The 15,410-nt window shown below is 41.6% G+C and overlaps 1 protein-coding gene across 1 annotated transcript in view; it reads right to left on the bottom strand.

Annotated features, from left to right (window-relative positions):
* The window catches only part of SUMF1 (sulfatase modifying factor 1), a 106,795-nt gene that overhangs the window by 54,455 nt on the left and 36,930 nt on the right, over window positions 1-15,410 (bottom strand). The window contains exons 4-6 of the mRNA XM_044253120.1: window positions 5,266-5,348; window positions 3,243-3,365; window positions 2,375-2,489 (exon numbers count right to left, since the gene is read on the bottom strand). Of these exons, the coding sequence (XP_044109055.1) occupies window positions 2,375-2,489; window positions 3,243-3,365; window positions 5,266-5,348 (321 nt within the window). The remainder of the gene's footprint in view (window positions 1-2,374; window positions 2,490-3,242; window positions 3,366-5,265; window positions 5,349-15,410) is intronic.

The raw sequence follows: 15,410 nt of genomic DNA, 5'->3' as shown, positions 1-15,410 counted from the left end.
GTGCCATCCACACTCAGGCTTAGCGCACTGCAGATGAGCTGCTGCTGTAGGGTCCACACCAATGTGGAACACTTCAATGGCCACAGTCCTGCTGCATCTACCGGAAGCTTTCTGGGGGGTCTCATGAGCATCCTTACCGATCACCGTCACTGATAACCCTGTCCATCCTGAAGGCCATTTCTGCTGATGAAAAGTGGCCCCTGGGGCACTGACTGGGCTTCTCACTCATGTGAGGTCTGAGAAAGCATGCAGCTCCTTTAGTCCCCAAGACCCCGAATAAGTCATTTTGCAGAATACAACTATGGGCTTGCAAAAGTAGCAGCTATTGGGATGGAAACTCTGGAGGAACCAACTTTGAGACCAAATGGTTAGACTTCTGACTCCACTGGGTAGTGCTTCATTTCCCATTGGTTTGTGTTGGTTTCTTTATCACATGCTTAACACATACATATGGAGTTTCATATGCACACACATGCACCCCATACCGAGTGGAAGACTACCTATTCTCATGCAATATATTATTTACATTAATTGCCAAAAAATGAAACTAAAATGTTTTAACTACAATAGCTCAAAATATTTTTAGATTTTTGCTACGTCAAGTGTCTCCTCATCTTTTATCTTTTTCAAAAATGTCTTGGTCTTTCTCTCTCACTACTTTATTATTTCAGTTGAAGTTTTAGAGTCATTTGGCCATCTTCCAAACGATGTATCTGTGTTACATTTTTCAAGTAAATTTTGGAAGAATTATTTTTGTGTGAAACAAAAATACAAATATGAAAAAAAGTGACAGCTGTTGGAAAGAGTATTGAAAGAAAATTATTCTCTGCAACAACAAACCCAGTAAGTTGCTATTTACCTACCACAAGATTTCTTTTCTCACTGTTAAGGGAAAACGAAAAGTTTTTAACATTGCTTCATTAGTGTACCATTTTACCAGCAGAAAAGCAATGAGAAAGGAACTCGCATACACTTCTGGAGAGAAACACGCCACATGCACTCTGCAAAACAGTATATCTCTAAAACCTTTATGAAGAAAGTTTTCTAGTCTTCGACTCATTAATTTCATTGCTGGGAATCCATCTTAAACAAATCATCAGAGATACAATTTATTTATTTATTTATTTATTTATTTATTAAGATTTTATTTATTTATTTGACAGACAGAGATCACCAGCAGGCAGAGAGGCAAGCAGTGGGGGTGGGGGGGGGAGAAGGCTCCCCGCCAAGCAGAGAGCCTGATGTGGGCCTCGATTCCAGGACCCTGGGATCATGACCTGAGCTGAAGGCAGAGGCTTTAACCCACTGAGACACCCAGGCACCCCTTCAGAGATACAATTTAATATTGATGTATAAGATACTCCTTTTTATATTATTTAGCAAAAAAAAAAAACCCTCCATAAACATCCCAACAGATATAATCTAAATGTGTGACTTATTAAGAAGAGGCAAATAACTTAGGGCTCAATCAAATATAAAGTTATTCATCTGTTAAAAAGATAATATCTTTGTGAAAAACCGTTAATGATAAAAAGTTTCTGATATTAAGCAGGGAAAACAGGATTTTAAACACTGTATTCAGCATGCCCCAAAAGCAACATGTAAAAAATATGTAGCTAAAAAAAAGTACATATATAAATATATATGGTATATATACCATATATTTACACATTTCATTTATGTGAATGTATACATATATAAATGTATATATATGTATATACATATAGATGCATTTATACATTTCATATATATATATGTGTATATATATATCTACGTAAACACCAGAAAAATATACACTGGTATATATGGGAGTTAAGAGCATGGGCTTTGGAAAAAAACCGACCCAGTTCAACTCAACCATGCTGTTTTCTAGCCTGTGTAACTCTGGGCAAGTTAGTTAACCTCTCTGTCCCTGGGAATGCTCACCTGGAAAATGAGTATAAACTACATGGTACCTGCCTTACAAAGTTGAATTAACATTAAAAGAGATAATTCATACACATGGTTTAGCACCAGGCCTGTTACACAGCAAGCACTAACGACTAGCCATTCCTAGCCTCATGAACACAGAAAAGAGCAGGAGGAAAAGGTACCAAAATGCTAAAGGGGTGATCTCTGGGTGGCACAATTTCAGGTCCTTATCATTTCTCTCTTGTACTCTTCCTGTTTTCCAAAGTTTCTATTAAGTATGATGGAATCAGAAAGAAAACTGTGTTATAAAAAGAACACGTGGTTAGCTATTAGCAGCTGCCATGTGCACGAGTGGATGAAAGCAGGGAAAGCACAGTAGACGGGTCAGGGCGTGAGCAATGCCTTCCACTCCTGTCCATGCTCTCAGGAGCTGCCGCCCACCTTCCCAAGTCTCGTTACTCACAGGGGCAGTTCCTCGGAAGCCGTCCTCCCCGGTGTTGGTCACAGGAAACTCGCCCTGCCAAATGTTGGCATAATGCTGGCCTTTTGGCTGTAGTTTGTTGCCCCAGGGGAAAAGTCTGTCAGAAGAGACACAGGCATCAGCCTGTCAAACAGGCACAGCTTCTGGATTAAAGTCAAGAGAAGGAATGCAAAGAACGAAAGAGCACTGCTCACTTGTTCTGAGTGAACTGTGTTTTACATTTCAAATATATAAACAAACAAAGCTTTTAACCAGGACTTTATTTTTTTTAAACTTCCGCACAACTAGCTCATATCAAGTTCACAACAAGCTCTGTGTTTCCCAAGTACTCAAGAGGCCTGAAATAAATCACGTAGCTGAGAGAAGGACTTATCGAAGGCTGGGAAAGCGGGCATCGTTCTGGACTTATATGGTAGCACAATCAGCCGGCATCACACCACACTTTTTTATAAAGCCTCTGCTATTTTAAGGAGCCTTTCCTAGAAGATGTGACCCAAACATGAATTTTCTGTCTCATGGCTCTAGAAGCAGAGAAATACCACTGCTTCGGGAGCTGTCTAAAGTAAGAAAATCCTAAAGGCAAGGCCGCCTGCTGAAAGGCTCTGAGGAGGACTATGTTAGAGTGGAGGCTGAATGTGGGGAGCACACTTTGGGGCTGTGGGGAACACACTTCACCAGACACTGGGAGACCCAAGCATCAGTGTCTCCTAAGTAAGCCCTCAGAGATGAAGAAAGCCTAGGAAGAAAAAGCTGTTATTTTTGCTTAAAATCAACTTTCTAGCTGAAGTAGGTGCCACAGATTTAGAAAAAGGTCATGACACAGGTCATAAGGATAAGACCCTCCAAGTACCTATTCTGCAGGCCTCCTCGACAGCTGTACTCCCACTCAGCTTCCGTGGGCAGACGCTTTCCAGCCCACGTGCAGTAGGCAACAGCATCATTCCAGGAGACGTGGAGGACCGGGTGGTCAAGCCTGGGACACAGCAAAGGCAGAGTGAGGAGGGGCACAAACAGTAACAGGAAACGGGAACCGGCTGTAGCGAAGTGCCCATAATCCCCCTCAGCTCAATCCGGGACACAAAGGTGGTCCTGGACCCCAACTCAAGCCCCATCCGTGCCACATCTGTCACCTTCCACCACAGGTCTAGTTCCAAGAAGGATTAGAACCCATTTGAGGCTGCAATGTCAAATGGGTTCTAATCCCTCTTGGAACTAGACTCAACACATTTCTTCTTCTCTTGTGGGCAGGCCTGGACCCCCACAGAATCTCACTTGGGGAGGTGGATGTGGAGATGTACCACCTGCATCACCCTCTAAGGGAGGAGTGCTGCTCCAGCTGCTGGGAGTGCTCCCTCAGGGCTCTCCACAGCTGCAGAGAACCACCAATGACTAACCAGTCCTTCATGCCTACCACAGCTCCATCCGAAGGGCCCTATTTACCCCAAAGCCACCTAAGGGATCAGTGGGGACTTCTTGGGCCTGCACTGTTGTCTTGGCTTCTCCCTCTGCCCAGTCCTGCTTCCTCCCCTTCCTTTGGGAGAGGAAGGTTGCTTGGCTTTAAACTTCGTGTCTTTCTGCTGCAGATTAGCTGGCTGTATGTGCCTCATCCTAGCAGATTCCAAATTAGGATTTTTGTAAGGGCATAGAAAGACAAGGAGGGTTAGGGGAGAAGTTGGAGAATAAGGCGAAACGCACATTCACATACCACTACATAGCCTTAACTCGCTATTCATGCTTTTTCCAGTGGACTACACACTCCTAGCCCATTCCTGAAACATCTTTGAATTCTCTATGGCAATTCCACCAGGACTTTCATTTACTGTTTCAACAAATGTTTACTGAGTACCTAATATGTGTTAGTGACTGTTTTCAGCAATGATGAGAGATGTGCTTTTCTAAGAAAATGGACACAGTCAGTGGGTAAAATACAGTCCCCTCTGGGTTTTCCTACTGCCTTAGCTTTTTCTTCTATTAAATTCATGAAAGAAAATGTCACTTGGGAGCTAAGAGGCCCGGTCAACCTGAGGTACCCAAGAATCCTAGGACTGTCTGTCTCACAGTCTATTTCTACTGTGAAGGCTGCAGGCCTCATGCTTGGCAAGATTTCTGCCCTTTGTCAAGGGACTACAGCCCTAAAGCTGAACCTCACGTACGCTCAGCTCCCTGGCAACAAGGGCAGTAGCCAGAAACGCTGTCAAAAATAGAGGCTCAAAACTCCCATCAGAAAAAGTGGGTTAGGAGAACAGTTTTCTTGGGCTGTTGAGATGCTGAGTCCTGACCCAACCTTTCTCCATCTCCGGGGCTTAAAGTGCTACTCTATTTTTGCCTGAGATAATTATTTCCTTGCCACCCTGGAGACTTGCTGACCGACTTGCAGCTCTGTGGTTTTTCAGTCAGATGGTGGCTTCAAAGTATGTCAGTCCAAGCCTGGAGATCACAAGAATCCTATTCCCAAGGCTGGAGCTTCCACAGCGACCACCTGGCCAGACACAACTACTTATCTATAAGACAGACGGTCTTCTTCCTCATAGTGACCCGCTCATGAGAGAGAGCAAACAGACAGGTTGTGAAGATTAAATATGTCAAGAGATTTGTAACAGGCCTGTCATAGGGGGAAAACAATCTTCAAAGGCAGCTCTTCGGCTGGCCAAATGAGGAAGGAAGATGCCACCTAGTAAGAACCTTCTGTGAGTGAGGCACAGTGTTTGAGTCTTCACATATATTATTCCCTATTTTATTTTCCTACCAACCAATTAGAGTTTGTCATTCTCACCCTTTTACAGTTGAAAATGGCCACTGGGCTCCTTTTCAATGGCACAGTAATCTACTTGGCAATTAAACATGTCCCCTGGGGAAAGAGCCGCCAACCTTACCTGTGTAGAACAGTGGAGTCGGGCCCTTCTGGGTGTCTCCAGTTGGCGCCTTTAACAGGTAACCACCAGGGAGCAGCTGCAACCTCAAAACAACCCAGAAAAGCTGAGGTTAGCTATGATGACTCTAGAAAAACACTGACCCAGTATGTGCAGGGGGAAAAAAAACTCACGATCTTCAACTTCCATTTCAGTTATCAAATACTTTTACCAGAGTATCAAAAATAAAGATTTATATGGAAGTAAATCTTCAATAAACGAGTATTATTCCATATCATAAAGCACCACAATGACTAAATAGATATATATTTAAATGGTGTGTATCTCCAAGAATTTTTATATGTTTAAAGGATTTATGTATTTATCTTAGAGCGAAGGAGGGGCAGAGGGAAAGGGAGAGAAAGAATCTCCAGCGGATGCCCGCATGAGTGCAGAGCCCTACAACGGGCTCGATCTCATGACCCTCGTATCACAACCTGAGCTGAAATCAGGAGTTGAGACGCTCAACCAGCTGAGCCATCAGGTACCCCCTCCAAGAATTTTTAAAACATGCAGTGCTGGCTAATCCTCTATAATCTCTAAGAAGTGAGAGACAGGCTGTACGGCTCCTACTTAAAAGATGGGGAAACAGAGTCAACCTAAGTGCTGGGCTACTAACTAACGTGGTCATATGCCAAGCTCAAGCACAGGGGAAAAAGCTGGAGTGTGTTTCAAAGACCCTCCTTCAGTTTCCAACCCAACATCACCTGTGTGGCCCAGAGCAAGCACACCGCTTGTCTGGTTCCTGACAGTCCTCATCTGTGAAATGGGAGCAGGACCACTGCCTCGCCTACCTCAGACTACAGAGGAGGCTGAATTCCATAGGACTGAGAAGTGCTCTACCAAATGTTCCCAAGACCTTAACTCCTACTTTACCGTTCTAGTAATAACCCAAGTAACAAGAGCAAGTGGCCCTCATTTAGTGACTGATTAAGAACTTGGCTTTGGAGCCAGTGAAAACAAGATTCAAATCACTGACGGTGTGACCCCTGGCAACCAACTGAACCTCCCCAGGCCTGTTTACTCACATTTAGATGGAGATTGTAACAACAGCCACCTCAGGGGTTATGACAAGGAAGAAATATAACATACACAAAGGGCTGACAAGTCGAGTGAAATAAGTCAAGCAGAGAGAGTCAATTATCATATGGTTTCACTTATTTGTGGAGCATAACAAATAGCATGGAGGAAATGGGGAGATGGAGAGGAGAAGGGAGTTGAGGGAAATTGGAAGGGGAGGTGAACCATGAGAGACTATGGACTCTGAAAAACAATCTGAGGGTTTTGAAGCAGCGGGGGGAAGGGGTGGGAGGTTGGGGGAACCAAGTGGTGGGTATTATAGAGGGCACAGATTGCATGGAGCACTGGGTGTGGTGCAAAAACAATGAATACTGTCATGCTGAAAATAAATAAATAAATAAATAATTTTTTATTTTATTATTTTTTTTTTTTAAAAAGGGCTGACAAGTACTACCTAGCACTAGCAACACTCGCTAAAGAGAACTAGCTTCAACTATGGCTTCATGACTGGAGGAGAGCCATAAAAAAGTCTTCATCATCATTCTTGCTAATACTAACAAAAGAACAGAAATTTGCAAACAACTCTTGTAATGTATACTACATTAGACTCAAGGTTATCCCCATGATAATGCTACTGTCAATCCTTTGCATCCTGATGAGCTGGGTTAAGAAGAAGAGAAGGGGGGATGGTGTTCCTGTTAGTTACAGCAATCACTGAAAACACCAAACTCTGTTCTTGTTCTTTTCCTCACATCAGTACAACCAAAACGTTCATGGTATTCCAATGACATTTTGATGGGAAAAGCCAAATTCTCTTATATTTCAACAAAAAGAGGTATAGTGTCCTTAAGGACACCACTGCAAGGTGTTTTATTTTTCAGAGACCAGGAGAGGCAAAAGGTACAGCTTATTTCTATTTCATCCAGGGATTTTCTCACTGACTAGACTGCTGAATGTTTAGGGTCCGGTGACAGGTAATTCAATCCATGCCAAGGGAAAATGTGTATAGAAAGCCCAGGTTATCCCACTCTTGTGTTTCAGTATCTTCAGATCACTCACCCAACCCCAACCCACCCCAACACTGATGAGATGGGCCACCAGAAGGTTGTGTCTTAAAATAATAAAAGAACTAAAGACAAATATGACAAAATGTTAACCTTTGTTAAATCCAAGTGGTAGAAAGTGGAATGTCTGTTTTTCATGTAGCCTTTTGTGTTTTGAAACATTTCATCAGTAGCAATTAAAACTGATTTATTAATCCCTTCTACCACTGATGGGCATTTGGGTAGGTTCCAGTTTGAGGCTATGATGGATAATACTCACTTCTATGAACATTCTAAGGAGCTCATGACTTTTTGCAAGTATACATATGCATTTCTGTTGGCTGTACACTATGGAGTGGAAATGCTGAATCACAGGGTCCGCATAGGAACAGCTGTAGTGAAGACAGCCAAACACAAGCTTTAATGGCCCATGTGCTCCAAGGTTTCCCACCCCTTGTTCAGGGGGAAACTTGCACGGAGCTGGCTGATGTAAACCAGACCCTGGTGGGGCTGCTCCAAGGGCCTCCCTTTTCCTCTCCTCTTCCCCTCAATTCACTCTGGCTACAAATATTTGCTGAGCACTCACTATCTGCCAGCCACTGACTCTGATTCCTAAAAGAGATCTTTAACTCCCAGGAATCCACAGAGCATGACTTAAGACAGTTTATTGATAGTGTTTAAATTGTTTATTTTACATATTTATCAAACGTGGTTAATTGCACAAAATATGGAGCTAGTCACTTCATTTTCCTTCAAAAATGTCTACAAAACTCCAACTGCTGGGTCTAGGGACCACCTTACACACACTAGTGCTAGAGTTCTGACTCAGTTCCCCCCCACCACCCATACACACTTCCTTCACTTTAGATATCCGCTTTCATTTCTCCCAAGATTCCTCTTTTCTAAAATCTTTCCCATGATCTTAGCAACCCATCCTAAACAGACCACCAGCTTACACGGCTAGAGTTACGGAGCTATGCAATGATCAATGATCTCAGTGATGTGTGCCGTGAGACAGGACAGACTGACTCCAGATCAGACAGGGGGCAGGGGGGGGGGTTATAGGAGGGAGTACCACGGTTAACACTGTCCTTGTCCAAAGGCCAGTACCTAGTTTTTCTCCAAGATATTAAGATCTAAAGTACATAAACAAAGATATATCTACAATATTCTATTACTTCTAATTAAAACTTACAAAATAACCCATCCTTGGCACCCAACTATCCAAAGGAACACCATACAGTTATCAAAAAACTCTCCAAAGTGGAAATAATGTATATAATATCTTATGAAGCTAGCCTATAGAATAGAATACATATTTGATTCTGTTTTTGTAAAATACATACACATGAATGTATGGTAGTATACTCAGAAGAAAAAAACTTGGAAGAATATACTTGCACTCACAGAGGTCAAGACTATGGGAGTAATATACTTCTTAAGATTGAGCATGTATTACTATAGTAAGAGTTCACAACTTAAGAACTACTGACATATTAGGCCAGATAATTCCCTGTTGCAAGGGGCTGTCTTGTGTACTGTAGGATGTTTACTAGCATCACTGACCTCTTCCCACTAGACGCCAGTAGCACCATCCCCCACCTAACTGCAGCAGCCAAAAGTGTCTCCAGACATTGCCAAATGCAGAATAATCACTGCACTATGATAATCGGGGGGGCGGGGGAGACTGTCTTCCTTAAATGCTAATATATAGTTCATAGAGGCATAGCAGTAAGCACATCCAAGCCTAGAACCAGGCTACCTGAGCCTGAAAAACAGCACCACGTTTTATAAGCTGCATGATCTTGGACTTCTTAGTTAACCTTTCAAGGTCTGTTTCCTCACTTGTAAAATGGGACAGTAACACTTCTATCCACTTCTCTGGGCTGTTGTGAGGATTAAATAAAGAAATGAACATAAAGAGCTTAGAACACTACCTGGCACAAAGTAAGAATGACACAGTGTTAGCTAACATTATTACTGTTATTCACTTGTTATTGCATGTTGCAATATTCTCTTAGAGCTTTCAAAGAACATACATTCTAATCAGTGAAAATCTTCCCTCTAATACTTCTTTAGCATGGGCCCCAGCCAACCCTCAGTTCACCCTTTTCGGAAGAAAGATCCGCTTGAAGAGAGTATTAGAACATGTGTCATTTCCAAAGAACTGTCAAGAAAAGTGTATAGTTGTCATTTTCCATCACAGTCATGATGTGAGAACCATCTACACATAAACTAACCCATTCCCTAAAGCAAGTTGCACCACAAAGGGAGGCAGGGCAAGGATGTGATGGGCATAGCAGACGCAGGAGGAATCCATATTCACCAAATGCTAAACCAGACAAAGCCTGGGGACCTGTAATAGTACCTACACCACGTTCCTGTCTGCCAAGAAGACTGCAAGTCCCCACTGTAATGATCAGACACACAGTCAGGAACCATTTCCCCATCTGACACACAATGAAGAAAAAGAAAAGGTAATCGAGGTCACCCCACAGGAGGACTGATGCGATGAGAGGTAGGACATCACTCACCCTGGGAATCAGGCCTTAAGAAAGCCAAGATGTTTCCCAGCCCAGTTTATGTCACATCCCAATGTCACCAGGTGCCTTCCTTTTCCACATGTCACTGTTAACATTGTGTTTTTAAAAACTTGTTCTTGAACTCCTGGTTAGTGTCTTAAAAATAAATGCTATCCTACTATGTTTGGGAACTTATGAAATAAAATAACTGCTGAGAGTCATATATGAGCCAGGAATCAAGGACATATTGCAAATCATGAAATCTCTAGTACTCTGGCTTTCACAGGAAGAGTCTTCCGGAGTATTGTCTGCAGAGTAGCAGAAGCAACATGAGCGGACTGGCATCCATGATGAGCCTCATCTTACAAAGAGAACGTTATTTTTTTTAGTGTGGTTGACCACCTACAGATTTTCTGTTCAACTGAGACAATTCCAGAGTTGTTACAGCACTTCCTTATATCCGGGGGGAAAGGACTTTAACTTGACCTATTTCTAGTCAACCATCTCCATAGCAACTGCCTTGGGTTTTAAGTTGAAACAGCTGTACCAGACAGCCAGTGACCAATTACAATGTAAATAGGATCCATGTGAGTATTGATGTTCCCTTGAGAAATGGACTTCCCAGCGCAAAGACAGCTTTTCTCACCTCTCCCTGGGGATATAACCAGACTTGTAGTAACAGTTGAAAGAAAAGAAATGGAGACGATATCAAAGGTATCTTTATTCTTGCCAGAGGTGGTAAATCATGCTTTTTATACACACACAGCCTAGAATAAAGTCGGCACAGGGGATAGAGCACTGTGTAATTATGCATATTAAAGCGTAAAGATGTCAAATTCACAACTTCACAACTGTTCTCTTAAAAATTAAATGCATTTAGACAAGCAAATTAAAAAGATGGACGTTTCTTGAAACGTAGTTTAAACATGACAGTTACCCTATAAAAAGAGCCTGGGAGAATTTTCAACTGGCACCGTGAACAATGAGAGATTACAGATCTGTTCAAATTCATGAAGTATAAATAAAACTTGAGGAGAATTCCAAAGGAATCAAATGGAGTAGAAAAGCACACAGTGAGTAAAAAATCTCTTCCTTTGGCACTCAATACAAATGTGGAAAGTAAAGAACCAGGTTTGAATAAAGAGTAAAAAGAAATTCATCATTAAAATAGATAGGTAGTCAGGTCTGACATCTTATGTTAAATTAAATCCTAAATTAGGTACCTTCACTACTTAGTAGAATTTGTGCAGGAGAAAAATGCATCCTTTTTCAAATAGAGTACAAATATTTATGAAACTTAAAATGTAACTGAAAATTTTTAACAACTTTTTGCTTCAATTCTTAGTGAAATCCCTCAGGCTAGGACACACTGAATTCCCATATGGCAACAATCAGTACACTCCATAAACATTCATTACACATCCTTAAGACAGGAGTGGTTGTCACTCATTATACCCAATGTGCAAAAAATGGCCCAAGGAATGTTTGGGCTCAAAGAACCATTAAGAGTGATGGAGTTTACTCGTTGTCAGTTGTATGGGGAAAGATGATTTGGGAGTTGCTTCAGTGAAAGAAAAAAAGAGAAAAGTACTTTTTAAAAAAATAACTTTTTACTTCTTTAGGCAAAGAGGTGATCATGTAAATTGATATAACCTATCTTCAGAGCAATCTGACAATACTCAGCAAGAGGCTACATCACATGCATACGCAGTGAGGAGACTGCCTGAGTCCCTTGTTTGTACATCCATATGAAGGAATAGAACTGTCATTAAAAACTATATGTTGGGGGGGCGCCTGGGAGGCTCAGAGGTATAAGCCTCTGCCTTCGGCTCAGGTCATGATCCAGAGTCCTGGGATCGAGCCCCACATCGGGCTCTCTGCTCAGCCGTGAGCCTGCTTCCTTCTCTCTCTCTGCCTGCCTCTCTGCCTGCTTGTGATCTCTGTCAAATAAATAAATAAAATCTTAAAAAAAAAAAAACAAAACTATATGTTGGGGTGCCTGGGTGGCTCATTCAGTTAAGCCTCTGGCTTCGGCTCAGGTCATGGTCTCAGAGTCCTGGGATGGAGCCCCCTATCAGGCTCTCTGGTCATCAGGGAGCCTGCTTCCGGTGGGGTGGGATTCCCTACAGGATGCCCCCCACCCCACCTGCCTCTCTGCCTACTTGTGATCTCTGTCAAATAAATAAATTAAATCCTTAAAAAAAATTATATGTGGGGAAAATGTAATTGTTGGATAAATGTTTGCCCTTTACAGAAAGTGAAAAAAGTCACTTACAAGTATGTGTGTACAAGTCTACTTAAAAATATTTTCCTATAGACACACAAACACTGACACCCCAAGAAAAGATTAGTTAGTACACATACTGAAATGTCTGCAATTGTTATTTCTGAGTGTTGAGATTATGGGTGATATTTAATGTTCTTCTGTAGGTGCCATTTTTAATTTCTAAATTTAATTTCTAAACAAACTTTTTCAGATTTTCTAAGTTTTATATTTTTAACAGAGCTAAGAGACTTAATTTTACATTGAAAAAACAAAAATAAATATTAAAAATATTTATTAATTTAATCAAAAAATACTTATATTCCTTATCCTACTGCAAACTTTTTAAATCATCTTCTAGTTTCATCAATAAGCATACACATTTTAACATATTTTTTCCAAATTATATATTGATCATTTTCATTAATTTTACTAAATACTTTCCTGTTTAATGTGAATTTCACAATAAACATTTTTAGTGGCCACACATAATATTTTGACATGTAGCTATATCATAATTTACCGAATAATCTTCTAACATTGAAACACTCAGGTTGGTTTTGTTTTGTGTTTTTTTGGCTATTATAGATAATAATACAGTGAACATCTTCAAACATCTTCACTTACATTTTTTATTTTTTTGTTTCTGCTAAATTTCCAGAAGTGGTACTTTAGAGTTTGTCTCTAATAAGCTCTTGCTAAAACTCATGTTCGTAAATCCACGATGTATTTTTTTTTTAATCTATAACATTAATAGATGTTGTGGCTAGTTACCCTCGGGAAAGAGCACTGAGCATACATAAAAGTTCACGGCACTCTAGAGCAAGGTATTTATTATAATTCTTTACAAGGAGACTCCATTTAGGCCTCTTAAATTGCTAGTGGCTTACTTAGATCTTTTTCAGTGTATAAAACAGGGAAATTTCATTAAGTCTGAATGCAATTTGATTGATTCTGTACTTTTTCCTTCATGCCTTACAAGCTATGAAAATTCTGAGAAAAAAAGGCAAAGAGAAGACAGAATATAGTAAATGCATCCAAAGAATGGAAAATTCTCTCACACAGGTTTTTTGGAGGGAAATAAAAATATGAATAATCCCACCTAGTTTTGGTAAGAGAGAAGAAAAAGAGGAGAGTCATCATGCCAAAGAGCATCATGACAAAGAGGACAGGGACTCTTGCTGCCAAGGCAGCCCAGGTGCACAGCCAGAGATGATCTACTTCCCACCTGATGGTTCAAGTGTGGCCCCTTGAAACTAGAGGCTGGCACTGAACGGGCCCATCTCAGCCTAGGGCTGCAGGAGCACAGAAATTCTGAAAGCTTCCCAAGGCTGACTTTTTCAGGTTGCCAGCCTGACATGAACATTTCACCCGGCAGCTAGACACTGGGCCAGCGACAGGAAGGTTGACTGCTGATTCTCCGTGTGGTGACAGCACACAGAGTAGGAAACATATGCAAATTAAAAAAAAAAACAAAAACAATACCGTGTGTCTTGCAAAGCTCTGCAAGAGCTGGTGAAGCAAACACAGGCTTGACAGGGAGTGGAAACCTGGCTCTAACACTCAGATATGCCAGGCTTCCCCAGTATGGCTGCACGCTGAAGGCAGGCCTGCTTACAATGTTGCAGAGTTTTAAAGGTGGGATGGTTCTGGAAGGCTATCTATTTAAACTTCCTCATTTTACAGATGAAAAAGTGAGCCCCTAGGGTGCCTGGGTGGCTCAGTCAATTAAGCTTCTGCTTTCAGCTCAGGTCAGGATCCCAGGGTCCTGGAATGAGCCAACCCCCTCCCCCAGACTCCCTGCTCAGCGGGCGAGTCTGCTTTTTCCTCTCCCTCTGCTGCTCTCCCTGCTCATTAGTGTTCTCTCTCTCTCTAATAAATAAAATAAAATATTTTTAAAAAAGAAAAAAATGAGCCCTGGGAAGGTGGTAGGCAGAGCCAGGAAAAGAACCTTACAACTGCAGATTTTCAGTTCATAACTCTTTTCCACCATACAAGCATTTCCCAACAGTTTACGACAAAATGTTGGTAGGTAAAGGGGAGGTGGTGGTGGAGCGGCTCCACAGTCATAGTTTACGTAGTCAGGAAGACACTGGGCTAATCAAGTTAAGCTAGTTTTTTGTTTGTTTGTTTTATTGCAGAACTTTTCAAAATCTTCAAACATGTGGTTAAGTTTTGAGGAAGGAGACACAGTATGCACTGAACCAAGCAGTTCACCAAGTGGTTAGTGGGTTCCAGTCCTGCCTCTCCTCCTAATTACTAGCTATGTGACATGGGAAAAGTTACTGAACCTCTCTGAGCCTTGGTTTCCTCAATCAGTAAAATGAGTACAAAAAAAATAAATAAATAAACCTTATAGGGTGCCTGAGTGGATCAGTGGGTTAAGCCTCTGCCTTCGGCTCAGGTCATGATCCCAGGGTCCTGGGATTGAGTCCCGCATCTCACTCTCTGCTTGGCAGGGAGCTTGCTTCCTCCTCTCTCTGCCTATTTGTGATCTCTGTCAAATAAAAAAATCTTAAAAAAAAAAAAAACATATAATAGGCTTGCTGAGTAGATTTAGCGTAATAAACAGTGAAGAGATACATACTCTTATGCATACGTGGGTGTCAGTACATTACTGAAAATCTATAAAAACCAATTTACGGTGACAATCTTCCATTCATTCATTCATTCATTCATTCATTCAACAAACATTCCACGAACATCTGTCCTATGCCAGTCCTGTGCTGGACCCTGGGGTACAGAAGCGGATCATACAACCTGGGGCTGACGACAAACAAATGAGTATATGATTTTTAAGCCTGCATTAAGTACTGTGACCAGGAGGAGCTCATGAGCTATGGAAGCCCAAGGAGGGGCATCCATCAACAGTCAAGGGGTGCTACTCTGCAAATGTTTCCCATAGAAGGTAAGAAGGAGGAACAAGTGAAGGGCAGGGACGGGGAGGGCATCCCATACTGGAGGCTGCCGGTATTATAAGTATACTCCACTTAATCAGAAAAGTTAGGCATCAATACTTACTGTTAAATGAAACACACCAAAGATCTTCAGAACCTTAGTTCTGAAGGGATGTTAAGAGGTCCCTTCGTTTCAACTTACACCCAAAGGTATCCTTTCTACAGTGTCCCTAGGATGAACGGGTGAGGCAGGAGAGACACTGGTCCTCACGTGACCAGGGCAATCCAGATTTACACTTGTTATCTAGCATAATTAACAGCATCCCATTTCATTCTCAAAAATGCCCTGATCTGGACAATAAAT

Source organism: Neovison vison, chromosome 6, assembly GCF_020171115.1.
Source record: "Neovison vison isolate M4711 chromosome 6, ASM_NN_V1, whole genome shotgun sequence".
Taxonomy (NCBI): Eukaryota; Metazoa; Chordata; class Mammalia; order Carnivora; family Mustelidae; genus Neogale; species Neogale vison.
This window is presented reverse-complemented; position numbering and strand designations above follow the sequence as displayed.